The 26628-nt window shown below is 50.7% G+C and overlaps 1 protein-coding gene and 2 long non-coding RNA genes across 4 annotated transcripts in view; 2 read left to right on the top strand and 1 right to left on the bottom strand.

Annotated features, from left to right (window-relative positions):
* The first annotated feature begins 9119 nt into the window (after positions 1 to 9119).
* Positions 9120 to 10072, top strand: LOC132648331 (uncharacterized). Its single transcript, XR_009586703.1, has 2 exons — positions 9120 to 9245; positions 9463 to 10072. It is a non-coding gene; the product is annotated as an uncharacterized LOC132648331 (long non-coding RNA).
* Positions 10073 to 13524: 3452 nt separating this feature from the next.
* The window catches only part of LOC132648330 (uncharacterized), a 16036-nt gene continuing 2932 nt past the window's right edge, over positions 13525 to 26628 (top strand). The window contains exons 1-2 of the long non-coding RNA XR_009586702.1: positions 13525 to 13748; positions 14291 to 14819. This is a non-coding gene — a long non-coding RNA (uncharacterized LOC132648330). The remainder of the gene's footprint in view (positions 13749 to 14290; positions 14820 to 26628) is intronic.
* The window catches only part of Rrp1b (ribosomal RNA processing 1B), a 26285-nt gene continuing 19510 nt past the window's right edge, over positions 19854 to 26628 (bottom strand). For both annotated transcript variants that reach the window (XM_021645140.2, XM_021645141.2), the window contains 4 exons: positions 25536 to 26239; positions 24121 to 24249; positions 22882 to 22945; positions 19854 to 22204 (listed from right to left, as the gene is read on the bottom strand). In XM_021645140.2, coding sequence (XP_021500815.1) covers positions 22011 to 22204; positions 22882 to 22945; positions 24121 to 24249; positions 25536 to 26239 — 1091 coding nt within the window. In that variant the 3' untranslated portion in view covers positions 19854 to 22010. The remainder of the gene's footprint in view (positions 22205 to 22881; positions 22946 to 24120; positions 24250 to 25535; positions 26240 to 26628) is intronic.

Below are 26628 nucleotides of genomic sequence, written 5' to 3'. Positions count from 1 at the left end.
TGATGATGCAGCAGTGGAGGCGGGCATGGGGCTCCTGGGATGGGCATCACCAGCCCACGGCAGCCACCCCAGCATAGCACACGTCACTGCTGGAGGAGGGGGGGATGTCTGAAGGTTGCATGAGGGACAGGAAGAGGAGCCTGCGTCTGATAGCCATGGGCAGCAGGAAGCAGGAAAGGCAGGCTCCCCAGGCTCGGTTTTGGCTTTCAGTTTCCTAGGTGCTGCTTGCACTCATCTGGAGGTGGTGTTGGCCCCAGCAGTGGGAGGGAGGAAGTATGACTGGCTGTGTGTGGATGCTTTAACTACCCCAGGGGACAGCCTGAGGCTTCCCCACAGGATGGGGCTGTACAGATTGCCCAGCACCCAGCCTCATCTATCAGCAGGTCAGGAAGTCCTGCTTCCAGCTGGCCACACTGGGCTTCATTCGAGGCAAACCCCAGACACAGGGTTTCTAACTGGACTGAAATTCACCAATTAGGCTAGGCTGCCTGGGCACTGATCTCCAGGATTTCTCCCCAGCACTGTAATTGTGACATCACATTAGAATTTTTTTTCTTTTTTTTTTTTTTTTTAGATACAGGGTTACACTAGACTTTTTTTATGTATGTTGTGGGGGTCAAATTCAGGTCCTCATGCTTGCACTTTAACAACTGCACAATCTCCCCAGCCCAGCCTTTTACTGAAAGAAAAAAAAGAAAGAAAGAAAGAAAGAAAGAAAGAAAGAAAGAAAGAAAGAAAGAAAGAAAGGAAGAAAGGAAGGAAGGAAAAAAAGAAAGAAAAGGAAAGAAAAGAAAAGGAAAAGAAAAGAAAACTTTTAAACTAAAATGATAGCTTTAGGCTGACTTGGAGGTCCGTAGCTGTAATTTGGTTTGGTAAGCTGCTTTGTGTGCTGAGGTAGAACAGCTGACCGCACAGAGCCTCAAGCTCTGCCCACTGTGTCTCAGGAGGCCCATGTGTTCTGCCTGGACGACTCCCACAAGAGCTGTGAGAGGCCACGCAGGGCAGCAAAGCTCCTCCATGAATGCGGTTGTTCTTGAGGACCTCAGCCCTGACATGAGACCTTCTTTCTCCCATGACGAAGGAGGAGGGAGAGTTGGCCACCTGCTGTGGTAGAGGCTGGCTGAGCTGAGCTGCCCAGCTCCCTCTGGCTCTCACACCCTCAGGGCTGGTTTGGAAAATCTGTGGCTCTGTTCTCTGTCTGGACAGGCAGGTGCTTGGGGCGCTGTCTTTGATCACATTCATCAGGTGGGCCCTCTGGGGTGCTCCAAACCCTTCAGTGCATGCAAGCAAGGGGGAGGTGTGTCTCCACTCTGGCAGTTTGGACAGATCTCCTGAGTGCAGGAACAAAGGAGCCCATGGTCAGTCATGTGTGGCCCTGAAATGTCCGTGTTCAGGCTTACTCAGGAGGATTGATAGAAGAAAGGTAGCCATTGCAGGGTTAATTTAGGCTTCTCAGCAGCAGGGGCACCAGCCTCTGAAGGACTGAATATTGACAGACAGCTTCCTAGAAGCTCTTTTTATTGTTACCCAAAAAGGCACCTTTGGCAAGTCAGTTTCTGTATCCCAAAACTTCTTATTTGATCTAGGGGCATCTGGAAAGACCCATCACCAAAGCACCTCTCAGCCATAGGCGACTTCCTAGCCTGTCTTGAGACTAAGTTGTGAAAAGGCTCTGAGAATCTTTCAAAAGAAAATAACCTCCTAGAGTCTCAGATAACGATCACTAACGAAAGGCTTCTTCAAAGCCCACGTGCCATCTCTCCAGATTCATGCCAGATCCAATGGTTCTGCTGAAATTCTGCTATGCTGAAGTGCAAACATCTGACTGGCTTGGGCAGGTCCTTCTGTTCCTGCCCTGCAACCCTCCTGCCCAAGGGTCTATATCACATGGTTGGTCTCATCTGTTACCTCCTCAAGTCAGCACAAGCCATGGTTGGGAGCCCTGTTCTGGGATCTCGGGAACACAAACCAACATTGGCACTTTTCTTCTGTTTGTCTTGCAGGTTTTGGGATTTGAGATTGATGCCGTGAACTCTGTGCAGTTTTCCAACCACACAGGTAGGACTTCAAAATGGCAGCCATGGTGGAAATCAGCATAGTATGTCACCTGGTCCTAAGGGAGTAGTTGCCACCTCTTGAGGCAGGGGGATGGAAACCAGAAGGGCCACTCTGTGCTGGGTGTGCCCCCACACCATGCTGATTTGTGTCTAGTGTTCTGGAGCTGACAGGTGGGAAGCCTCTCTTTGGCTCAGCTTCCTCCTCTGCTGACCTGGCAGTCTTGTCACCTGCTGTGGTGGGAGAGCTGAACAGATAAATCCCAGTGTGTGCTGCTGTGTCCTCCCACCGTCAACTGGTGACCTGCCCGTTTGTCTGCTTTCCACTATGGCAATACCTTGTGCATAGAGAGCCCCATGTGTTTCTAGACTCAGCACTAGGTACCAGGGGAAAGGGCATGTGTGTATCTGCCTTGTCCTGGGGACTCAAAGGCATCACTGCTTCTTGCTGAAGGCAACTGTCCTTGGAGGCCTCTTGAGTTGTTGCTCCCCACAGCCCTGGTCTGTGGAGTCCACGGTGAGTAGAGCCCTTTCTCTTCTCCGTGCTGGCAAGAGAACAAAGCCACTCAGGTGTTTGAAACACCTCCAACACCTGTTTCAACATTGTTCTGAACACAAAGGGGACTTCAGGAGCTCAGTGTGTCCCAGAGTGGCCCAGCTGGTCGCTGGCCTGATGGGAAGGCTCAGAGGATTTGACTTGTGATGCATTTTAACATGGGAGGGAAGAGTTATCAGCAGCCTCAGACAGGAGCTGAGAGTGGGTCAGCATGGTCAGCGGCTGCTCAGGACCAGTGCCCTGGCATTTGAAGCCCCACATGGCCCAGGGTCTCCAGTGAACTGCATGGACCCTGCTGATGCTTACTGCTTGCTGCTTTGACCACTTTCTTATTTGTGTTTAAAGGAGCCAAGATGGCTTGGATGTTGAGCAGTGGGGTTGAGTTTAGTTCTGAGGACCATGCTCTGGGGGGATCACCATCATGCTGTGCTCCAATTGGTGCTCCATAGGCACTGAAAACCCCTGTGCAACTTAGAGGGGTCCTGGGTGTGTACTTGGATGGCCCAAGATGCTGAATGGAGAAAGTTTGCATTGGTGAAATTCAGGGTGTTGGAGGTTAACCCTACTTGGCATGAGTGGTGGGGTGCCCAGGTGACCTGCATCTCTGGAGGGGTCCCAGAGCCTGGGGTCCTGCCCATATCAGGTAGAGGGGCCAGTTGTATACCTGGGCCAGACCTGTTTCTCCTTCCTGTTTGTCTCTTGCTAATGTCTGACCCATGACTTGTTTTGGCAGTGATTTAGGTTGTTTGTGAGAGAGAGAGTATGGGTGGGGCCAGGGGGAGCCCTTACCTGCCAGGGTATCAGGTGACAGTGACCCAGCAACTTGGCTTGAGGAGACTGGCGACCAGGCTGTGCTGAGGGGTAGGGTTGTGTCCAACAAGCCAGTGCTCTTGTTGAACACAGAAGTCAGCAGCTGTGTGCCCGTGTGTTTTTATCCGCATCCCATCTTCGGGACACAGTTGCACAGGGCCACCTGGGGCACTGAGTGTCCGCTGCCCTGGATTGATTTGATAGGAACCAGGCATGGGAGGGTAGAGGTGGGGTTCAGCCCCCACAGTGTAGAAACAGGGGTGCTTCTAGGGTGTTGGGATCTCACTGAGGCACCAGGTCCAGAGTATCCGGTCTGGGTCAAAGGCCAGCCCTTGCAAGAACAGCTCACTGGGAGGTAGGTGGCTGTCATCAGCTGAGATGGCCACCAGGGAAGCCTGGGCTCCCACATCCACAGCTTGGGGTGTTTTCTTCCTGCAGGCTATGCCCACTGGAAGGGCCAAGTGCTGAATTCCCAGGAGCTCCATGAACTGTATGAAGGTCTAAGGAATGCCAACAATGTGAATAAGTATGACTACAGGCTCACGGGTGAGGGTTCCTAGCCTGCTGGTGACAGGCAATAGGCCCAGATTCCCCTAGATGGCCTCTAACCTGGTCCCTGTGAAGGTCCTCCTTCACAGAGGGTCTTGGTGTGCTTTAGGCACTGGCATGCCCTAGAGGCATTCTGGGAGAGGGGGGAGGAGGGTGTCGGAACGCTGCCTGGTAGATTCACCCAGGGTGAAAAGCTTCTCTCTGGAGCATCAGTTCATCTATCATCTTCTGGTTGTGTTGATTGTATTCTATGTAGTGCATCTATGTACTTATTCTGTGTGTGTGTCCATATTCACACAATTGAGTGTGGGGATGAGTACAACTTGTAGGAGATGGTTCTTTCAACTGTGTATATCCTGGGGATTGATTTTCAGATTTTGAAGCAAAGCATGCCTACTTGATAAGCCATCACACAGATAACAATTTAGTTTTCTGTATCAGGATAAAAGTGCCATGATTTGGCTGGGTGTGGTGGTACATACCTAAAATCCCAGTACTCAGGCAGGTGGAGATCTGTGTGTTTGAGGGCAGCCTTATCTATATAGTGAGGTCTAGGTGAGCTTAGCTGCATAGTAAGATCCTGCCTCGGAAAGCAAATAATTATTAACAATTTATGAAATTTTATGTATATAGCTGTTTTGTCTGCATGTACATTAGCAGCCTCAGAGGACGTCATTGTATCCCCTGAGACTACAGTTATAAACAGTTTGAAGCCACTGTGTAGATGCTAAGAACTGAACTCGGGACCTCAGGAAGAGCATCCAGTGCTCTTAACCACTGAGCCATCTCTCCATCCTCTAAATAATAATAATAATAATAAAAGTTAGAGACACAGGGGCTGGTGAGATGGCTCAATTGTTTAAAGGCATTTATCACTCCTGCAGAGGACTTAGGGTCAGTTCCCAGCACACACATGGTAGCTCAAAACCATCTGTAACTCCAGCTCCAGTCATACACTTAGGCACACACACACACACACACACACACATAAAATAAATATTTTCTGAAATGATAGGCTTTTTGAAAATTTAGTTACTTGTCAATTATCTGTTGTCCCATCATTCAAAACTCCTCATGTACTTTGGGTATCTTACTGTCTGCTGCTCTATAAGTACAGAACTTTGGGAACTTTCTATACTCCCTGACCAAAGCATCTGGCCTGTTCCCATGCTGATGTATGCTTGATTTTTTGGTTTTGTTACAGATTTGATTTGATTTGTTATGACAGACGCTCTAGTGGTCAGTGTGCCCTATTTTGAGAGAGAGGATAAACCTGGATTTTCCCTCCCAAGGATGTGGAGAACTTGAAGCCCGGGGCACTGCTGATGGGAATGTCAAATAGGGCAGTCATATGGAAAACTGGAGCCAGGTATGGTGTGCCTGCCTGCATTCTCAGCTACATGGGAGGCTGAGACAGGAAGATTGCGAGTCCAGGGCTAGCCTGGGCTACACAGTGAGACACTGCTGTGTCTCTGTAGTGTGTGATCCTGTGATGGGTGACAAGCAGGCGTGTCCATGGTGCTGTTAGACATGCTGTGCACTCATGTCGAAACATGCTGTCTGTGCATCTGCTTTGAACCAAAGTGGGGGTCTCCAGGTGGCAAGATGCCCCAAGGAGAGAAAAAAGAGGTGCTACCTATCCAGCTGAGGGCTCAAGTGACAGGGAGTGCCCAAGGGTGGAACTGCAAGTCACAGATCTCTCTCAGAGCTCAGAGTTCATGGCCCCTGATGAGCTGAAATGCCAGTTTTCAAGAAACCTGCCAGTTGCTTGCTTAACCTCTAAGCCCTTCTGTTGAGACCTACTTTAGTTCTTAGGGTAACTATGGCTCCTCTGCTGTAGCCTTTAACATATCAGAAGCCATTTTGCCTCCAAATCTCCATTTTGATCATAAGATAAATTTAAGTTCAAGTTCTCAGGCCTATGTGCCCGAGACCAGGATACGATTCAGTAGTTCAATACTTGCTGCCTAGAATGAAACAATAGATGATAAGTGCATGTTCTGCCTGAGTTAAAGACCAAAACAACCTGCCAATTTCCGTACTCCCAGAAAGCTGGAAAACCCCCAAGAGCTCCGATACCCTAAACCCCAGCCTTAGAGACAGACCCAGTGTCATAGTCTGGCTCCCACGTCCAGATTATGGCCCTGACCACTCAGTTTTTGTTCAGCATTCAATAAACTGCCATCAGTCTGAGTCTGGTGTCCTAGCTGTCAGTGTGTGGCTATTTCTGAATCCATAACAAAGTTACAGACAGTGGTGAGAGGCCATGTGGGTGCCTGGAATTGAACCTGGGACCTCTGGAAGAACAGCCAGTTTTCTTAACTGCTGGGCCATCTCTCCAGTCTGCCATCTTTTGTGTGTGTGTGTTTTATTTATTTATTATTTATACAGCATTCTGCCTGCATGTGTGCCTTCAAACCAGAAGAGATAACCAGATCTCACTATAGATGGTGGTGAGCCACCATGTGGTTGCTGGGAATTGAACTCAGGACCTTTGGAAGAGCAACCAGTGTCCTTAACCTCTGAGTCATCTCCCCAGCCCCTAGGCTGACATCTTTTATTTTTAAAGATTGATTTGTCTGTATCTTACGTGTGAGCGTTTTTCCTATGTGTATATGTATACCATGTGTGTGCCTGGTGTCCTCAGAGACAGAAGAGGGTATCAGAACCCCTGGACCTGGAGTTAAGAACGGTTGAGAGACACCATGTTGGTGCCAGTAGCTGACCCTGAGTCTTCTTTCTGCAAGAGCAGCTGGTGCTCTTAACTGCTGGCCCATCCCTCCATCCCTCGGTGCTGCCATCCTGTCCACCCTCTGTGGCCTTAGAGATTACAGAGTGTGTGCAGTATGTGACTCCATGTCTCCCTCTGCGAGTGGGCAGTGGCTAGGTTCCCAGCTTGTCCACTTGCATAGGCGCCCACGTGTGCCCCCTTTGAGCACTGCAGTGCAGACAGGGATAACTGTGAGGTTTAAGGAAAGCCAGCTTGGGCCAGATGTCATGGCTCACAGCACTTGGGAGGCAGAGGCAGGTGACTCTCTGTGAGTTCAAGACCAGCGTGGTCTTCAGGTCAGCCAGGGTTATATAGTATAACCCTGTCTCAATAAATCAAAAATTAAAAAGTAGATAGATAGATAGATAGATAGATAGATAGATAGATAGATAGATAGACAAGTAGCAAAAAGGAAGATGAGCCAGCATGGAGAGAAGCTTGCTTGCTCCTTGGTGGATATGATAGCTCCCAGTTCCTAAGGAGTTGGGGTGGGTCCCCCAGGCTTCCTCACAATTTTCAGACTCTCAGCTCTCAAGGCCTGACTGAAGGTGGTAGACCACAGGCCTGGCCATGTGTGTGCAATGTTCCAGGCTCTCTGGAAGCCCATCAGGCACGCTGGCCACTCCTGGCTGCCTGAGCTCTGATTGCAGAGAAGACAGTGGCCGGCCAGGCCTGTCCCCTTGAGAAGCGTGATGTCAGGAGGAGCCACGGTGTCCGGCTTGCTGACTCTCCCTTGCTGCTGGCAGGTGATGGATGTGCTGCACCGCATGGGTCCTGACACGGTGGTCATCACCAGCTCTGACCTGCCCTCCACACAGGGCAGTGACTACCTGATCGCGCTGGGCAGCCAGAGGATACGTAAGTGCCTGCTCTGCCTGCCTTCCCTTGCTCCCCAGGTCCATCTGTTTATGTAGCTTGTGGCCTTCAGGCACCAGAGAATAATTGGGGCTTCAGTAGAAGGTCATGCTGGGCTTTTCTTGTGCAGTGTGCCATTCAGTGTGGGGCTCAGTGGGGGCAGAGGTGTTTTCTTACTGCTGTGCCCTTGCATCTGTGATCTCCCGGCCTGTGAGCAGAAAAGCTGCATGGTGACCATTTACCAGCAGCTCGCAGCCAACATGTCCTCCTCTAGTGCTGCTGAAGGCAGAGTTGAGAGGGCTGGGAGCGTGGCTCAGTGGTGGAGTGCTTACCTAGCACACACAAGGCCTGGGTTCCATCCCAGCATAACACACACACACACACACACACACACACACACACCACAAAGTTAGAACAACCCCTAGGCCCATTGGAGACTGCCCAGCCCTCAGCTTTGAGGTCCACACTGTGCACCAGGCTTGCACAGCTGGGTGAGCCTTGCACGATTTAGACTGGAGGAAGATGGGAGCAGCCGTCACCTGGAAGAGACAGTTAGATGTGGGGCTTGGAAGTGGGTTCCCAGGGGCTGTCCCACACCCACTCCACCCCACTCTGACCAGGTCACTGGCACCTTGCTTATACGACAAAGAGGAAGATGAGCTCTCGTGTATCAAGTCCCTTGAAAACCCTGAGTTTAAGTCTAAAACGCTCACTCGCCTTGCTCTGTACTGGCCCTCTGCCTCCCTCAGGAGTGGGCCAAGCCAGGCTTGCCCTGTTTAGATGGCAGCAATGAAGGTTCCTTTAGTATGGGGCAGCAGAAACTTGCCAGTGGGCACCAGAGGAGCCTCACTGTGGGGCTCCCAAGCCACACCCTGGTTCTGCCAACCCTTGTCAGGGAGCTGAGAAGTGTCTGGGTCCCTGCTGAGTTCCCCAGGCCTCTGGCCTTGAGCTGTGACAGTCAGTTGTGGGCAAGAACTCTATTTTAGAGTCATCGGTAAAACTAGTTAATCCCAGGAATTGTAGCAAAGCACCTACTGTGTGCTGGGTGTGCACGATACTGACAAGTCGCAGGCTGCTGCCCCCGCCAGTGCTGCATCCCAGACCACAGGGAAGTGGCTAATTCATGTGCAGCATCTGCTTGGCTCTCTCTCCGCTACTGTAACAAAATACCTGAGATCCTGTAGAAAGAGGAAAGGTTTCTCTCTACTCATGGTTTCAGAGGGGTGTGATCCCTGCGAGATGGTCTTCTTGCTATGTGACCCATGGCTGTGTATCTGTGTATGGCTGTGTATCACCTTCCAGGGGCCATCCCCAAGTACCTAAGGACCTTGCACCAGGCCCCACCTCCTGACGCTGTCATCCCTCCAATAGCACCCCAGGCAGACTTTAGCATGGGCTTGGGGGACCTTCCAGACACAGGCTAATGCAGAAGCACCTGTGCTGGGGGCACTGTCCTGCAGCGTGTCCAGTGAGTGTGAGTGACAGTGGCACCAGCTTCCTGGTGACTGAGGCAGCTGGTGCCTGTGGGATAGCCTCTGGACAGCCCAGGTAGACCAAGGCCCCGTGTCTCTGTCGCCTCCACAGGTGGCCTGTGAGAAAACCGTGTCTGCCATGCAGCACGTGCTGCAGAGGACCATCCAGTGTGCAAAAGGTACCTGCCCTCGTGCTCTGCCTTCCTGGGAGGCGGTTTCTGCCTGGAGGTGGGCAAGAGGGAGGGGCCCTCTCCCTTCCATCCTCTCCTGCTGCCTGTCAGAAGTGAGGTGGCAGGTGCGGAGACCCTTCTGAAACAGAGACCCAGAAGTGTGGGAGTGGAAGGGCACCTCGGGTTCTATCCCCCCACCTGCTCCGCTCTTCCCCGTGTTCTGCAGCTGAAGCAGGAGAGGGACGGAAGCCCAGCCCGGCTCAGCTGGAGCTGAGGATGGTCCAGAGCAAAAAGGACATCGAGGACCCCGAGATTGTCGTGCAGGCCACAGTGCTGTGAGGACCACGCGCACTTGCCCTGACACACAGCGTGCTGGGGTCTCCGTTTCCGTCCCTGTGAAGAGCTGTAACGTCTGCCTTAGAGCCATGACTGAAACTTGACATTTTGTTCCTTCCTGTGAGCCGGGTCTCAGCCAGTCTCAATCGTGAAAATGTGCCATGTGCCATCGTGGTTTTTTTTGTTGTTTGTTTGTTTGTTTGTTTGTTTTTGTTTTTTGTTTTTAAGACAAACCTGTCGCAGAAATATGTGATTTGGAAACATGGTCCCTTCCCCAGAGGCTCTTGGCCTCTGACTGCCTCACGGTGACTCATAGGTGTGTGTAAGGTAGGTGGAGGAGGCGAGCCTGCTGCCTGTGGAGCCCTCTGTTGGCCACGACTGCCATTGCCCCCAGATCCCTGATTGTGCATAGACTCTGCCTGTGGCGGCACTGTCTTTTAATTGGCTTAGGTCTTAACCGTTGGCATCTGGGAGAATTACGCCAAATACCTTCATTGCCATTCCGGTCTTTTCCTTGTTCCTGCACTAGAGTCTCTGTGTCTGGCACTGCTGCTCTTTGGGTGTCCAGGATGTCAGATTTCTGCAGCTGTTGGACTGTGTGGGAAGGTTTCATAGCCTCATGCTTAGGTAAGCATGCCAGCATGTGGTCACTGTGGCAGGGACCTTTTATGGGACTAGAACATTCCAGGGATCTGCAAGCCTCCTGGGTGTCAGCAGGATCTCTTGTGAGTTGGGAGAGAATTCTGGGAAATTGACCAGCAGAGGGACCAGCTGCTGAGCCCAGAGTCTCTTGGGAACTTCAGGGAAGGATGTCACACTGGTCTCTCGTGGGAACTCTCCCAGCCCTGAAGGACTGTCACTCAGCAGTACACTCGTCACATGCTGCTGGGCACAGTGCATTGCTGCGCAGGTGTTTGGACAGACATGGAAGGAGAGGCAGAGATGGCACCTGCCCCCTGGTGGCTTTCTTAACCTCTGATTCCTACTCTTTTTAGTGGGTGTGTGCCAACCACAGGCTGAGGGGCAAGAGGCCCGCCCTTATGTGAAACCAGCTAGTTCTCTGCCTCCTTGGGGGATCTGTTCTTCTGCAGAGTACTTTGGCATTGTGGATTTGGGGGCAGCTCTTAGACCTTCATAGGAGACTGTGACATGTTGCATAGCCTACTGCTCAAGGGTGACTTTCCTGCCTCATCACAGGTTGGGGTCCGTAATCATCACTGTGAGTGGGGCTGGTCATTCCTGACCAACCTTGATCTCGGCACCCACACCTAGTTCCCTGTACCTCAGTTCTTGAGACTTGTCTCTCTGAGAAGCCACAGCCTGAGGAGAAATGGGAGGCTGGAGGAAGTGGAAAGTACATTATGCCTGCCCAGGCTCTCCATGGGTGCCTGGCAGCAGGCCCCACAGGTGGCCTCTGAGAGCCACAGCCTACCTTCACATAGTTCCAGTGTGCCCTTCCCCATCCAAACGCATCCCAGATAGAGGAGGTGCTGGTCCACATGGCCCCGCACCGTCAGCATTCTGAACTTCCTACCTTTCTGGTCACAGGCTGCAAGATGGCTCCTTAGGTACAGGTGCCTGTTGACAAGCCTGACAAGCTGGGGGACCCACATGGGGGAAGCAGAGAACTGATTCCTGCAAATTTCTCTCTCTGTGTATCTCTGTCTCTCTGCCTCTGTCTCTCTCTCACATACAAAAATACACTAAATAAGTGTAATTTTAAAAATTAGCTTGTCCATCAGTACCCCAGAACAAGATTAGCTAGCTCACTGGTATGTTTATCAAGTGGGGCCATTTCCCGGCCCCAATGGCAGGCCTCTGATCCCTAACACTTGCTGGTCTGAAAAACGAAAGTCATGACCAGCAGCTTGGAAGGAAGGAGCTGCCTTGTCCCCCTAAGGCTTGACACAGGAACAGCCCATCCCTGCCTCCCAGAGAGCAGGGAACAGCACTTTGCCAGCAATGAGAGAAACTTCTTTTTCCCTCTCTTAAAGTGTTGAAAGTGGACTAGGGAGATGGCCCAGCTGGCAAAATACTTGCTAAGAAAACAGGAGGACCCGATTTCAGTCCCCAGCACCTAAGTGTGGTCGTGCAGTCTGCACTTGTGACCTCAGAACTAGGAAGTGGAAACAGGAGGGTCCTGGGGCTCCCTTGCCAGCCAGTATATCCAAGCTGGTGAGTGAGCTCCAGGTTCAGTGAGGAGAGACCCTGTCTCAAAACAAAGTGGGGAGTGATAAAGGAAGACCCCAGAGGTTGACTGCTGGCTTCACACACAGTGAAAGAGCAGGCATGGGGTTGGGGACAGCCTGTCTGTGTGTGATGAGGTGATGAAGTACCCCCTGGCAGTGGGTGGGGAAGTTTTATATGTACTGGGGGTCTTCAGGACCACACTCTGCAGCCACACCAGGGAAGGCTTAGGTCTTTTGCTGTAGCCCAGAGCTGATGGGGGTATGGAGGACCCTTTCTTGCTTACACAGCAGGGTGAGTGCCCCCACAACCCAATGAGGACTTCCTCTAAAAGCCTGAACTTGGGTGTAGTCTGAATTGTCCTCCTATGTGCTTTGGAGCCAACAGGGCAAAGGCAGAGGTGGTGACTCAGGCATGTGACTACGAGGAAACAATCAGAGCTTTGAGCAGGGGCCCTGGGCAGAACAAGGCTTTCCAAAGCAATGTCTGCTGCCCTGCCTGGCAGCAAGCTCAGGGTCTGGTCCCCTCACATCCAAATCAGAACTGGCTTCTACTCCACTGTCCAGGGCTTAGTAAGGAAACAATGTACTTGCAAATGAAGCTGCATTAGCCCAGTGTTGCCTGCTTCCTACTAGGGGTGTCCTTTGCTGCTGTCTGGGTGCCTCTCCCTCAACCTCCTGGAAGACTAAGAAGGCATTCTGACAGGAGTCTTCTTAAACCGTTGCCTGGTTCTGCGAGATAATCCTGTGCCTCTATCTTAGGTTTTCAGTGTGTTAATGATTGTAAAAATGACACTGTCCTGTTCTTCAACGTGCGAGAGCCCATTTTTAAAAAAGCTGCTTGAATTGGGAGTGGCCAGGCCTGGCTTCACTGTGCTGAAGTGGGGGATTTGAAAGGAGGGGGCTGTGTGCCACATAGGCCACCTGAGTTGCCAGTGTGATGTCACTGGGATCAGAGAACAAAAAGCCCAGGGAGTTAGAGGTTAGACCTCTGTTGCTTTGTTGAGGGAGGCGGGGCCTCTGGAATGGGGCAGGTTGGCCAGAGCTGCGCTGGGACCTTTGCTGTGCTCCTGGGCGGCTCCTTACTACGGTGCCGGGCTCCCATTACTTCAAACCTTAGATTGCCTATAAGTGTAGAAAGAAGTGATTGTATTCTGTTTCTGAGCTCCTCACTTCCTTGCTGTCCTTTGAGGGTCACTCACTTGGCGGCAGATGGTCCATACTGCTGCAGTTTTCAAGTGCCCGGTGACCACAGGCTGGTCTGACCACGGCTTGCCTTGGCCCCCTCCAAGCACCTTCCTTTTAGGGCAGGTTATTTCCCTGGACCAGAGCGGGGGACTGAAGTTTGGGTGGACAGTCAGGGACCCAGGCCTTAGTTTGGCGCCCAGATTCCTGGTGCCCTCCAGAGGGTGCTGCAGTCCAGACCGACATTTTATTGCTGCCCTGCTGCCAGCCAGCAGGCTTCTCTTCCTGTTATCCAGGAAGGTACCTGCATTGAGAGGCTCCAGAAAGCCAGGTCTGTCCCAGTGACGGATGCTGAGCAGAGCATCCTAAAACCCTAAAAAAGGCGTTTCTCTGCTGGCAATTCCGCGATGCCAGGGACATTGTAAGGTTCTTCATAGAACTGTGGGCTCTCTAGGGAAAGCAGTGAGCTAAGCAAGGCTTGACCTGGGCCCAGAGTAATGGAGGAGTGCCCTGGGGAGAAGGAGCAGATGGACGTACATTTGCTAGTCCCTTTGCTTTTCCACACTCACTGTGACGTCGGCAGATGTGGAATCAGATTCGTGAGGTTTCTGCTTCCAGTTGCACACTTTCAGCCTCCACCAGCAGGGGGCGCAGTGCCGCCCAAGCAGAGTCAGCTGACCAGCAGATGCTGGTATCAGCAGGTAAACCGCAGGCATCAAGCTGGGAGATTTGGTTTGTTGTTTTTTTTCCATTGTGTGAACCTTTCTCTTAGAATTCAGACTTAGGCACTTTGGAACACCTCATGGTAAGTAGGAGTTCAGTGTGTCCCCCGTGCTGCATGACATCCCAGGAAGCAATTGCTTGGTTAGCCTGGCCAAAATTGATATTCCTAAATTTGGGTACATTTTGTAATGTGTGTGTCGCCCTGCTGACTCCAGTTTATTCTTGTTGCACACGTTTCCTATGCAAAGATCAATTTAAAACAATGCTTTATATGCCAGTTTCTTTCTTCACTGCACCCTAGTCTGTTTATTTGCTTAATGAGTAACTTTAAATTTAACAGCATTTAAATTTTTTTTGAAGAATGTTTTGCCTGGAATGGTGGTACACACCTGCCATCTGGAGGCTGAGGCTGGAGGATAGCTAGATAGTAAGACTATCTTTAAACACACACACTCAGAAACACAGTTATTTCTGATTTTTTTTTAAATTTCTGGTAGAATAACAAAATTTAAAGACTCCCCCACTATCTGAGCCAGGCAGGAGTGTGTCCTCAGAGCAGGGGTCTCCATCTCCATTGCATACCTTCCCTGCCTGTGGCTGAGCCCCAACGAACACTCATTTCAGGGGGGATGATGGCGAGCTGAGCTTCCCCACGCCATGAAGCAGCAATTCATCAGATTCAACTTGTGCTACTGCCTGAGGAGGTAAATTGCATTCCCGGAGAACAGATGAGGGACACACCACTGCTTCCCCAAAGTTATCACAGCCACTCTGCTGAGGTGAGATCAATACTGCTCACCCTCTGGAAGGTACAGCTTGAGCAGGATGGCCATCTGGCTGCTTCCGGTTGAAAACCTCTTCAGCTTGTGTTCCTAAGAGCCTCGGCTGAGAAATATCCACGGGATTTAGATTGACAGACTGCAGAGTTAGTCACCAGGCGATGAGTAACTCCAGGAAGAACTGAGGCAATTTTTAGCCTGGGTTCAGAAAGGCAGTGCGTCCCCAGAACAAAAGGCATGCTCTGAGGCTGGGAGGAAGGCCAGCCAGCGCTGCGTCCATCAAAATGCAGGTGGTCCAGCACCTGCTTGGCCCTCCCTCCTGCAGGGAGCCAGCATGACCTGCTTCCTCAAGGGAAACCTGTCACAGTGGAGAGGTGGGTACAGCTGCCTGCTGGGGCAGTCCCCTGAGCCCTGCCACTAGGCACAGTGAGGCCAGCAGCTCAGCCTGGCTCCAGGACCTTGGCCTCCCTCCCTGCTGCTGCCTGCATCCCAATCTGCTATCCAGGGGCTAGTGGCTTCTGTGTGGCCTGAAAAGACTGACTTAATGGTGGCATTTGCCCAGAGGGTTGCTATGGAAGCAGCCCCATGTTTCATGAGCCCCTCAGGCACCCTTGAGGGCTATCTACCACATGCAGGGGTTCAGGTCACCTAGCAGGCAGGCCAACCTGCCTAACAGGAGGGGAGGGCTAATGCTGTCTACTCCCAGGTTGCTCTTTTCTCCCCTTCCCTCTCTTTTGATCCCTCCTTCCCTTTATCTTTCCTCTCCACCCTCTGTCCTCCTTCAGCCTTCTCTTTCTCTTTGTTTCCTGAGACAGTCTCACTCTGTAGTGCAGACTGGCCTGGAACTCAGGGCAATCCTTCTGCCTCAGCTCCAGAGTGCTGAGGTTACAGGTGTAGGTCACCTGCCCAGCCCCCAAGCTCCTTTTGGAAGATCAGGTGACCCATGACATTGTCAGGACCAGAAATAGGAGGTGGTTGAGTGGTGGACACTTCAATAGTGACCTTTCCTCTGTCCTCACTCTCCTTTGTCACCTCCTCCATCAACCAGCCCTTCCCCCTGCTTTCCTGGAGACTCAAGTCCAGCCATTCTCCAGCTGGGGCCCAGTCCCCACTCTTCCTGGACTCTGTCCTTCTCCAGAGCCCCTTGGACTTTGGCAGTCTCTGAAGTACCAGGCTCCTGGAGACTGGGTGGCACCTGGCCAGCCCTCTGCCCTCTGCTTCCCCAGGGCTTTATGCCTGCTACCACCACCTCTGTGCACCTCGCCTCAGGCCTCAGGGTTCCCTCTGTCCCCTCCCACACTTGCTCTTGGGTAAAAGTCCTTTCACCTTTGAGTGCAGTCTTTTTTTTTTTAAAGATTTATTTTACATATGAGTGCTCTATTTGCATGGACACCTGCAGGCCAGAAGAGGGCATCAGATTTCAGTATAGATGGTGGTGAGCCACCATGTGTTTGCTGGGAATTGAACTCAGGACCTCTGGAAGAGTAGACAGTGCTTAACCTTTGAGCCATCTCTCCAGCTCCCCAGTCTTGGTCTTTATACAGCTGTGCAGCTTGGTTCCTTGTGATACACACCAGAGGTGCAACATACTGGGGGGGGGAACTTCTGCCCATGGACTCAACTTTTTATACTGATTACATGTTGAAATGATAGGGTTTTTTGTTGTTGTTATTTCAGAATAACTTTGATTAATATAATCTGCTAATTTCCTTTTATTAGTCCCCCTCCTCCACTGCACCTCAAGATAATTTTACAATGTTGCGCAGGCTGGTCTTCTTAGATTCAAGGATCTTTCTGTCTCAGTCTCCTGAGGGCTGCAGATAAAGGCCTATATCCCTTTACCCTGTACCCAGTGTTTTTTTTTTTAAATTCTTTATTAATTACACTTTATTCATTTTGTATCCCCCCCTGTAGTTCCCTCCCTCCTCCAGTCCCAATCCCTCCCTTCCTCCACCCTCTGCATGCATGCCCCTCCCCAAGTCCACTGATAGGGGAGGTCTTTTCCTTCCTTCTAATCCTAGTCAATTAGGTCTCATCAGGAGTGGCTGCATTGTCTTCTTCTGTGGCCTGGTAATGCTGCTTCCCCCTCAGGGGGGAGGTAATTAAAGAGCAGGCCAATCAGTTCATGTCAGAGACAGTCCCTGTTCCTATTACAATGGAACCCACTAGGATACTGAAGTGCCATGGGCTACATCTGTGCAGGGGTCTTAGGTTATCTCCATGCATGGTACTTGGTTGTAGTATCAGTCTCAGGAAAGACCCCTGTGCTCTGATTTTTTGATTCTGTTGCTCTCCTTGTGGAGTTCTTGTCCTCTCCAGATCTTACTGTTTCCCACTTCTTTCATAAGATTCCCTGCATTCTGCCCAAAGGTTGCCCATAAGTCTTTTTTTTGTTTTGTTTTTTTTTTTTGTTTGTTTGTTTTTGTTTTTCTTAAGTGCCCGGTAGGCAAATGGTTCTAGCCTGTAATCATAGGTTATGGGAAGTTGAGACAGGACTATGACTAGTTCAAGGTCACCCTAGACTGTAAGTACCTGGCTTATCGGAGCTACATAGCTCTGTTTAGCTACAAAAAATTACGGTGAAATACACCTTTAATTCCAGCACTCAGGAGGCAGAAGCAGGCAGATCTCTGTGAGTTCAGGGCCAGCCTGTTTTACATAGCAAGTTCTAGGATAGCCAGGGCTACCTAGTCAGAGTCTGTTTAAAACAGCAAGTGAGTGAGTGAGTCAAGTATCTGCCAGGAAAAGGAGAGGTCAGCAGGGGCAGTGGCTTGAGACTGTGGCTCATGTGGCTCTGCTGGGCTCTTCCCTCATTCTGGTGTGCCTCTTTCCCTCAGACCCTGAAAGTCTTTCCTAAGGAAGAGTTTAAATAACTCCATTTTGAAATAAAGATTTTGACTGGGAACTGAATTCAGGTACCAGGAAATATCACAGAATGTACACCTGGCAGAAAACAAAGTTAATCCAGGGAATATAACAGAATAAATGCTTCATAGAAAATAGAGACAAACTCCCTGGCAATAATCAATGGGAATCGGTTGAGAATCGGGTGGGAAAATTCTCCCCAATGTTTCAGATGCGGTTTAGAAAAATAGCCATTGTGACTATATGCTTTACCCACTGTGACTATATGCCTTAGCCATTGTGATTATGTGCCTCAGAAAAGCTCACCCCGCCCTGCTAAACTTCACCCAATTCTGTAACGCCAAGGCTTGTGCCCCCCTGCTTGCTGCCATGGAAACCCCCGGCTCACAGACTTTCCCTTTAAAAATACTGTTCACTCAGAGCTCAGGGTCCCACTTCTCTACTGCTGCATCAGAGAGACTTGGGTCTCGAGTTCGATTGCTCTCGTAATAAAGCTCTCTTGCTATTGCATCAAGTTGTCTCCTGGTGGTCTCTGAGGGTCCTGTGATCCTGGCATAACACTGTGTGCCTGTCCCTGAGCACTTGGCAGGAGTCAGATGTGCTCACCACAGGACAACCCAGTGGGGCCTGTCTGTACTTTTCTCCCTCCAGCTTTGAGTTTGTTTTTCTTCTTTGTGTTTTTAGGAACAAGTTCTGATGTAGCCTGGGCTGTCCTGAACTTGAGATCCTCCAGTCTTGTCCTCCCCAGTGCTGGGACCACAGACTCAGAGGCACTGTGCTTTTAAACAAAGCTTTGGCTTGGCTCAGGTTTCATTTACAGAGACCCTGTATTTACTTGGGGAGTTGGTAAAATAACCAAACTCCCTCCAAGGCTCTGTTCATTTGCTGTGCAAAGCTGTCTCATAGCTGCAACCTCAGGGTGTCCTGACCTCTTAGGGCCTAGGGATACCCACAGCTTCAGAGAGAGAAGCAGGTGATAGTATGTCCTTGACAAGCTGCAGCATCTCTGTGGGAATGATGCCTTGTTGGGACATGCTGTGTCCCCATAGTGCCTGGCTCAGTGGCCTGCCTGGGTGAGGACAGGCTTCCTGGTGTGTTCCTGGAGAACATGCTGGCCTGTCACTGAGAGCTGCTGTGAGCAGCCAGGCCTGCCCCTCCAGCTCTCTGGATTCACATTCTGATGCTGGCAGGGTGTGGGGGTGACCCCTTACCCAGAGCTGAAAGCAAAGGCCTTTTCCAGGCTAGCTTCCTGAGAGAGCTGGGAGGCTAAGGCTGGAGGTATCATGGTAACCAGCCCATCAGCAAGACCCTTGCAACACTAAGGTCATGACCCCTGCTGGACCATCCCCAAGGGCTGTCAGAGTCCACACAGTGGGCTATAAAGTCAGACCCATCAGAAGGTCATGTCTAGATGTCAGGATCAGTGACTATCATTGCCACACTTTTGAGCCCGAGGCAGGGATATGAGTTTGAAGCCTGCTTGGATTAATGGGGAGATTCTGCCACAACCCCACCCCACCCAGCAGGGGTTGTGCTAAACAGAGCAGGCGAAGGGGCAGGTGCTACTTCCTGGCTAAAAAGGACTGCTTTGGGGCTGAGAGGGAAATGCTATTTAGATTGTGGTCTCTGGGAGTCTGGGCACACTCAAGTCTATGTCACTCTAGAGAAGGTTCAACAAGTGTGGCAACTATGTGCCCTGGCTCACTCGACAATGAGTCCTTGTCTCTTCTTCCCTCCTACACAAGGAAGGCCAAGTCTCACTAAAGGAGTCCCTCTGCCTCCCTCCTCAAGATGCAAAACCCTTGGGAATGTGTGTGTGGTTGGGAAGTGAGCTCACAGCTTCCCACAGACTAGCACTCTATCACTGAGTTATACCCTGGCCAAGAGATTTTTTTTATTATTATTATTATTTTTAGGCAGGCGTCTCACTATGCAGTCCTGGCTGTTCTGGAACTTGTTATGTATACCAGCCTGGCCTCAAACTCAAGACAGATCTGCCTCTACCCACTAAGGGCTGGGACCAAAGGCATGCACTACCATGCCAGGTATAAATGGCCATTTTTGTCCTATGGATGATTTCTGGTTTTCTGAGTATTTTGTCTCATAGAGATGCCTTACAGTCATTTCCCTACAATCCTTCCTGAGGTTGGCTGAGAAGCCTTCTGGGTCTCCCTTATGCACGACAATTGTCATTTCCCTCTAGTTGATTTTGAGTGAGTGGCTGGGTGCATGTGTTTTCTCCTGGTGGTGGAGTTGGGGAATTATACTCAGGACACAGACCTTCTGCCTAATGATACACTTTACTACTGAGCAGGACATAGCACCACTGAGGTGAATGGTAGTGAGCTGGCCAAGGACTGAACCAACCACTTGCCCTGACTGAGCAAGCCCATGAGCTCTGGGGGGAATAGGAATAGGTGCCTGCTGTGTCCTGTTTTCAAACACAGCAGATGCCTGGATTTTCTAGACCGTGACATTAAAGTCATTCCCAGAGAGGTCTATTTTTATACACACTAAGTCAGCATCAAAGACAAACCCCAGGATAAAAACATACTTCTTTTAATCGGTCTTGGCTTTGATTTGTACCGACAAGCCCTGGTGACGCCAACACAATTTGACCATAAACAAACAGCACAGCGGGTAGTCACGTGGTCCAGCAAAAACAGACCCACTTCCCAGGAAGGCAACAGCCTTGCCTCTGCCATGCTCCTTGTGCATCAGTTAGGGGGGTGGGTAGGTGGGGAAGGTGATTGTGTCCCAGCACTAGTGAGGATGAGTCAGGATAACCAACAGTGTGGGGCTGTATGGGATAAAAAATAAGACTTAAAAAAAAAAAAGTTTGAAACTAAATTGTGCAAAACTGACTGTATCTACACTACTCAGGATGGAAACAATCATTTTCCCAAACACTATTCATGTTGCCAGAGCTAAGCTTTACTTCTCTGGACTTCCAGATCTAGCAGCAATTTTACTTGAGGAAATAATACGTACCAAGGACAAAGATGGCATTATAAATGCATTCCTTTATGTGACAAGAGCCTCCCTAGGTCGTGCACATGAGAAGTAAAACCCAAACTCTTTCCTGCCAGGCACAGTTGTGCCCACTATAAATGCAGCAATCAAGAGGTTGCCGTCTGCCCTGGAGGCAATTTCGGCAGGAGACCTGCTTCCAAGGACACTCACTGGTCCCTGAGGATGGGTAGCTAGCGGGGAATTGATGTGAGGATGCTTCTACCACTGCTGCCTGGTGACTCGTCCCACACCACTGGACCACATGACCCACTTTAAAGATATGCTATCTTTAAAACAGAAAAGAAGATTGTTGGGCTAACAGCATCTGCTGCCTTCACCCTGACCTTCTCCACACAGGTTCTAGTTTTGAATGTGACTGTCAAACTCGGCACATTGTAACCATGCAACCACAAGTTACGCTGCACATGACCTATTGTGACAACAGCAGAATATCTTCATTCTTATGGCCTAACAATACACTTTATTACTGAACAGGCAGAGTCACCGCTTCATTCCTACTGGGAATGCCATTCAGGGGTCAGCTGGTCCAGCACGAGGAGGCGGACCCCTTGGCTGTGTGGAGTGAAGCCAGAGGCGTGCACACGAACTGCCATCCCGGTGGCAGTCTACCAAGGAGTGGCCGTGTGAAACTGGGGCTCCTTCACAGGGTGCAGAGAGCAGGAGGTAGCTGGGGGTAGCCTGCGCCCATCAGGCTGACAGTGTGCTTTGAGTGCTCGAGAGCCAGGGCCCCGGGTCTTGCCCTGTCAAGCCTGTAGCTCCTAACTGTAAAACTGCCTGCTGTGCTCAAGCCTCTCCACCCCTCAGCCCCAGGTACCAACTGCTGTGCAGGCTTTGTTTTAGTGGAAGTCTGAGCATCTCCCTGGTTTGATTCCAGCTCAAGCTGGAAGAGCTGTAAAAACCCTGTGGACTGAGGGAACAGGCGCACTGAGTGCATTTACTCCCGGGAGGCCAACTTCCTGTTCAGGAAGAGCCTGGGGTCCAGACAACATGGGTGCAAACCTTGAGGGAAAAAACCAGGTGTAGTCAGGAAGGCCCGGGACTCACTGGGCGTAAGAACTGTGCCCAAGGCCTGGAAAACAGTGTGCTAATCTGGGCCACAGCCTTGGGGGAAGGGGACAGGGACAGGGACAGGACAGGCCCTCCTGAAAAGACACTTTGGGCTTGCTATAGAGGTAGAAGACAGGGACAGGAACAGGCTGGGCAGAGGAGAAAAAGCCTTATGGACGAGTAGCTTTTCTCTACCCCAGAGCTGTCCACTCCCCTGCTGGTCACATGTAGAAAAGCTACACTATTGCTTATTGGGGTCCAAGAGCCATCGTTGGGGAAACAGCCAAGTACCCACAGAACAGGCCTGAAGCTGACATGCTTTCACAAGAAGACAGACTGAGATAACAAATAACCAGAAAGGCAACGTACTGTGGCAGGTGCAGCAATGGGCACCTAGGAGGGGCCTCCACATACCAACAGCACTTAGTCCTTCTGCTGAGTGTGTGCATGGACTCAGACAAGAACGAGGGCCTGGCAGGAAGAATGGGGACAGCAGCTCAGGTTCAGGATATCTGCCCCATTCATGGGGATTTGTAAAATACTTAAAAAGCCCACATTTAAAAGTTATAATTTATAGAATATCCAGTATAAAAGCAGTCTTTAAAAAGGGTCTCTGGCTCTCAGAAGAAGTCTGCAGCCCTTGGCCTTCTCTTTGGGGTGATGACTGGTAGCTTCATGGCTGACGGAGGAGTGCTGGCCGGGGAGCTGGTGGGGGTCTTCAGCACTCCGTGGAGTGGCCTCTGTTCAGGGTTAAAGGCCACTCTGGAGAGGCCTGTGGGGCTGACCAGGATACTCTTGTCTGTCTTCTTAAATTCTGTCCCAAAGGAAAGTAAAGGCTATTAGCTTAGTGCCGTGTCTGTTCCTTCCAGGTATGCAGTGTTCATGACTCATATTCCCCAGTCCCCAGAAACACAGAAGACACCTAGATACACTGAGGGGAGCAAGTTCCAGGTGGTGGGTCCTGGGGTTTGTTGATGAGATGTGTGTGTAGGCAGTAGTGACAGCCAGCTGCCTGAGGTCTGTCTTCAGCTCCTGTGCTACAGGTCAGGCTGTTTAGCTTGAGGTACATTCTCCTGCACCCTCTGCTCTTTCTGCAAACCTGTGCATGCTCACTCATGTGAACGAAGCTGTGCATGTTCACATTCTCCTACTGTTAACTCATATTAAACTCATTTTAAACTCATATTAAACTTAAAAATAGTGGGGCGTGGTCTTATGTGCTTTTAACCTCAGCACTGGGGAGGTAGGCAGAGGTGGTGGATCTCTGTGAATTCTAGGCCAGGTGGAGCCATACACACTCTGAGATACTGTCTCAAAAACCAACCAACCAAAAAAACCCCAAACACCTACCTACCTATCTTTTTGAAATCTCTCCCCTCCTTCACTGACGTGGGAGTAGACAGGGAGATGAGGACCTCTGGCTGCCAGAGAACCCTGAGCCAGCTCTAGCTGGTTGGTCTCAAGGAAGTTTCCCAGAAGCCACCCACTCACCTGCAGTCATGTTTCTGTTCAACCCAAAGGTGACTTTCTTGGAACTGGAGGGTGTTTTATTCAGCTGCAGAACAACAAAGAAGTAACCATGGTAACACAGGTGCTCAGCCTCCCTTCCTGGGAATTTTCTGAAGAACTTACCCAGAAGGCCCTTGCAGTCTGTTTCCTGACCTGCACACACAAAGGCTAATGGGGGCAGCATGCCACAGCTGAAATGGACTCCACTCCCCTGACCTTCACAAACCACTTTTACATGTGCACAGATTTCCCAAACTGGACACTACATTCCCAGTGAAAAGCACCAAAGAAGGATGTTCAGAGTCCCAAATTTATCACTAAAAATTGTAAGGATATGTGTTAATAACAACCATTTACTCTGTCTCAGAAGTTTAAACATTATTCATTATTAGTACATATGGCGTGTGTGGCCATCAGGGGGCATTTTCAGATATCACTTCTCTCCTTCTACCTTGGGTTCTGGGGACTAAACTCAGATCGTCAGACCTGGGGGGCAAGCACTTTTACCAGCTAAGCCATAGAGCATGCCTGGAATTTCTTTTTTTGCTTTTTAAGAGTTATTTATTTTGTATTTGGTGTTCTGCCTGCATGTGTGCCTGCACACCAGAAGAGGGCACCAGACCTCATTACAGATGGTTGTGAGCCACCATGTGGTTACTGGGAATTGAACTCAGGACCTATGGAAGAGCAGCCAGTGCTCTTAACCCCTGAGCCATCTCTCCAGCTCCAGGCCCGAAATTTCTAAGCTGCATCTTGAAGCTCACATACAACTGATTTGATTAGACTTAAAATACAGCCTATTTCAATGGGTAATAGACACAAATCTTTGCTGGAGATGGCACCCAAGGCCTTAATACATGCCAAGGAAATAAACACTCTACCACTGTGACCCCACCATAGATCAAAATTCCCAACGTTTCATGCAATGGACTTCAAATTATCCAGCTGTCGAAACAGTCGATCAGAATTAATGATGCCTTTGTACCTGAGAGGTTCCTAGAAGCCAACCAATCTTGCATTACAAAAGCTCTGGCTGAGCCCTTCCTTGAACCCTGTGCCTCTTTCAAGCGTGCTGCTACCTTATTCCACCTGTGCATCCATGTGCAGGCAGTCAGGAGGAAGCTGGGCTCTGCCAGGCCCAATCCCTGTTGTGGCAGATGGAATGCATTGCCTGCACCCCAGAGCTCAGCACACCGTCTGCGTGTTCTGTGGAGGTCTCACCTGGACAGCAGGACTTTGAGGATGGGTGGCGGGGCTGCTCTTTCCTTTCCTGAAGAACAGGGGCTTTGGTAAGAAGTTGGTGTCAAACTTCACAAAGTCGTCCTCCGTCTTCAGAGTCCTGTTGCTTCCCTATGAGAAGGATGAGAAAGGGAGAATCGAATCTCAGGCACCTTGCCAGGCTCACACCCATAGGGAAGGAAACTGCAACAGCACAGCAAGGAAGTGCTGGAGGCTGACCCACCCTGAGCCTCTTAGCCCATAGTACCACTGTTTCTTGTGTCAGCTTTGCCAGGAACCTTCCTGCCCAGTAGAGCACAGCCTTCACATCTTGGCACTGTGCTAGCACGGATCACATCTTCTCAGCAGTTAAAAAAGCACCCCCCCTTTAATGTTCTAACATAGGCCCTACAGTTTGAATAATTTTTCTTTGCAAGGTCCACCTGTTAAGTGTGAACTCACTTTTCTATTTGTGACCAGACACTACATGGGCTGCAAGTCTGCTGTGGAGGACAAGGTTGCTACATGGTTCTAGCTCGAGGTCTCGACATCTGAGTGTGGAACCACCATGTGGGCTGTTTGGCTGGAGCAAGGCGCCTCCTTGCTGAAGCTTAATGCCTTCTTCTGGCATGGCCCAAAGCAACCCCAGCCCAAGAGCAGAGAGCAGTGACCTCCTTAGACCCCAACTAGTAAGCAATCATCCCGATTCCAAGACCGGTTGCCAAGGGCCTGAGATGATGTCTCAAGACCAGCCAGGGCTCTGCTCTCCTTCAATAATCCTTTACTGTCCATGAACTCACGTGGCCTGAGATGAGCTTCAAGGTCACAGGTACTGTAAAGCAGTATGTACAAGCACTGGTGCGGAACAGGGTCAGATGACTCAATGTAAAGCCAGGGGGTCACTTTCCTGGTGGCTTGGTAGGCCACAGCAATGAGTGAGCACGTAGTATGGTATGCAGAGGCCTGGGCATGGCACAAGGCAAGAGCCTGCGTCCTTGTACAGCTCTAAGAGTCCACAGAGAAAGAACAGCCTTTCATTAACCTGGAAGTGTAAGAGCTCCAGGCTTCCGCTGTGTTGCAGGGGCTGGGTGGGCAGGAGCAGTGGACAAGGACAGCTCTGGGGAGCGGGGGGCTGACTCTGACAGCTTTTAGCTCCATGTTTACCCCTTTTAGACCTGATGGGATATCAGGTCTGTGAGGGAAGAGGTGCGGAGTAATGGTGTCGAACGGAGCACCTACACTTGGCCACTGAGACAGGACTCTGCCATTTGCTTGCTGGTGAGTGCTGTGTATAAAGTGTTTGTATTCAAACTGTGGCTTCATTGAGGTGGGGCTGTCCCCATGTCCTAGCAGACAGCCGAGTCCTCTGAGCACCTATTGAAGCCCAGCACTCACGCTCCGGGCCCCTCCCACCTTACCAGATCTTGGATCGGCCTGGTGCTGGACTCCACCACTCCGTTGTGCTCTGTCAAGTTCGACATATGTTTCATCTTTTTCCTCTTTTTTAAGATTGCTGTTTTTTGACTGGACGTATCACAGAGGTCAAGGCTGCTGGAGGCTCTCTTCTTTTGTGGTGTCTTACACTGGGGCAGGGTGGTCTGGTCATCTTTCCCTTCTACTGGGCTTGTTGGGGTACCTGCCTTCTGCACGGTCAGGCCACCACTGCTAACAAGGAGAGCTCCGAGTTTCCGTTTTCTCTTCTGGGCTTGGACACCTCCTGAGGAAGAAACGTGGGCAGCAGAGTTCTGAGGATGCCCACCGACAGGGTCATTCTCTGACACGTCCTCCTGAGGTAAAGTGGTGGACTTCCTGGTTTCTCTGTGGGCCCTCAGATTCTTCTTTCTTGGCCGTTTCTTTTTGTTGTGTGTGGGCATAATGGGTGTGGGCTCGGAACTGTTCTCCCCGGTGCTAGGTAAGGCTTCTGCCGCAGGCGCAGTCACACATGCCTGTGAGGCCTGCCTCTGGGCGGTGCCAGGCCCACTGGCAGTACTTTGTGCTGGGGGCATGGCAGCAGCATCTAGGAACCGAGTCTCAGACTGGAAGTGGCTCCTCTTCTTCTTTTTTCTTTTCCTCTTGTGAATGTGGCCTCCACTGATCTCTTCACCAGGAGAGACTGTGTTTCCTACAAAAATGTAAACCAATGAGCAGGTTGGCCCTGTTGGTGACTCCTGGGATGGCTGGCAGCCAGGGTTTTATTTGTTTTTTTTGCAATAGGGTCTCAGGTAGCTCAGACTGGCCTCAAATACAGAGCCAAGGCTGCTGTAGGAATTCCTGGTCCTCAGGCCTACCTTTCACGAGCAATAAAAGTATAGGTGTTTAGTATCACAGCATACTCCTTTAGAGGGAAGGTCTCACCATAGAGCTGGTAAGGCAGGCTGGGCAGAGGGCTCAGCGGATAAAGCGCTTGCTGTCAAAGAATGAGGACTTGAGTTTGTATCCCCACCCACATAAAAAGCTAAGTGTGGCGACACGCACCTGTAACCCAAGTGCTGGGGATGTGGTATGCGCGAG

Source organism: Meriones unguiculatus, chromosome 16 (assembly GCF_030254825.1).
Source record: "Meriones unguiculatus strain TT.TT164.6M chromosome 16, Bangor_MerUng_6.1, whole genome shotgun sequence".
Classification (NCBI taxonomy): domain Eukaryota; kingdom Metazoa; phylum Chordata; class Mammalia; order Rodentia; family Muridae; genus Meriones; species Meriones unguiculatus.
This window is presented reverse-complemented; position numbering and strand designations above follow the sequence as displayed.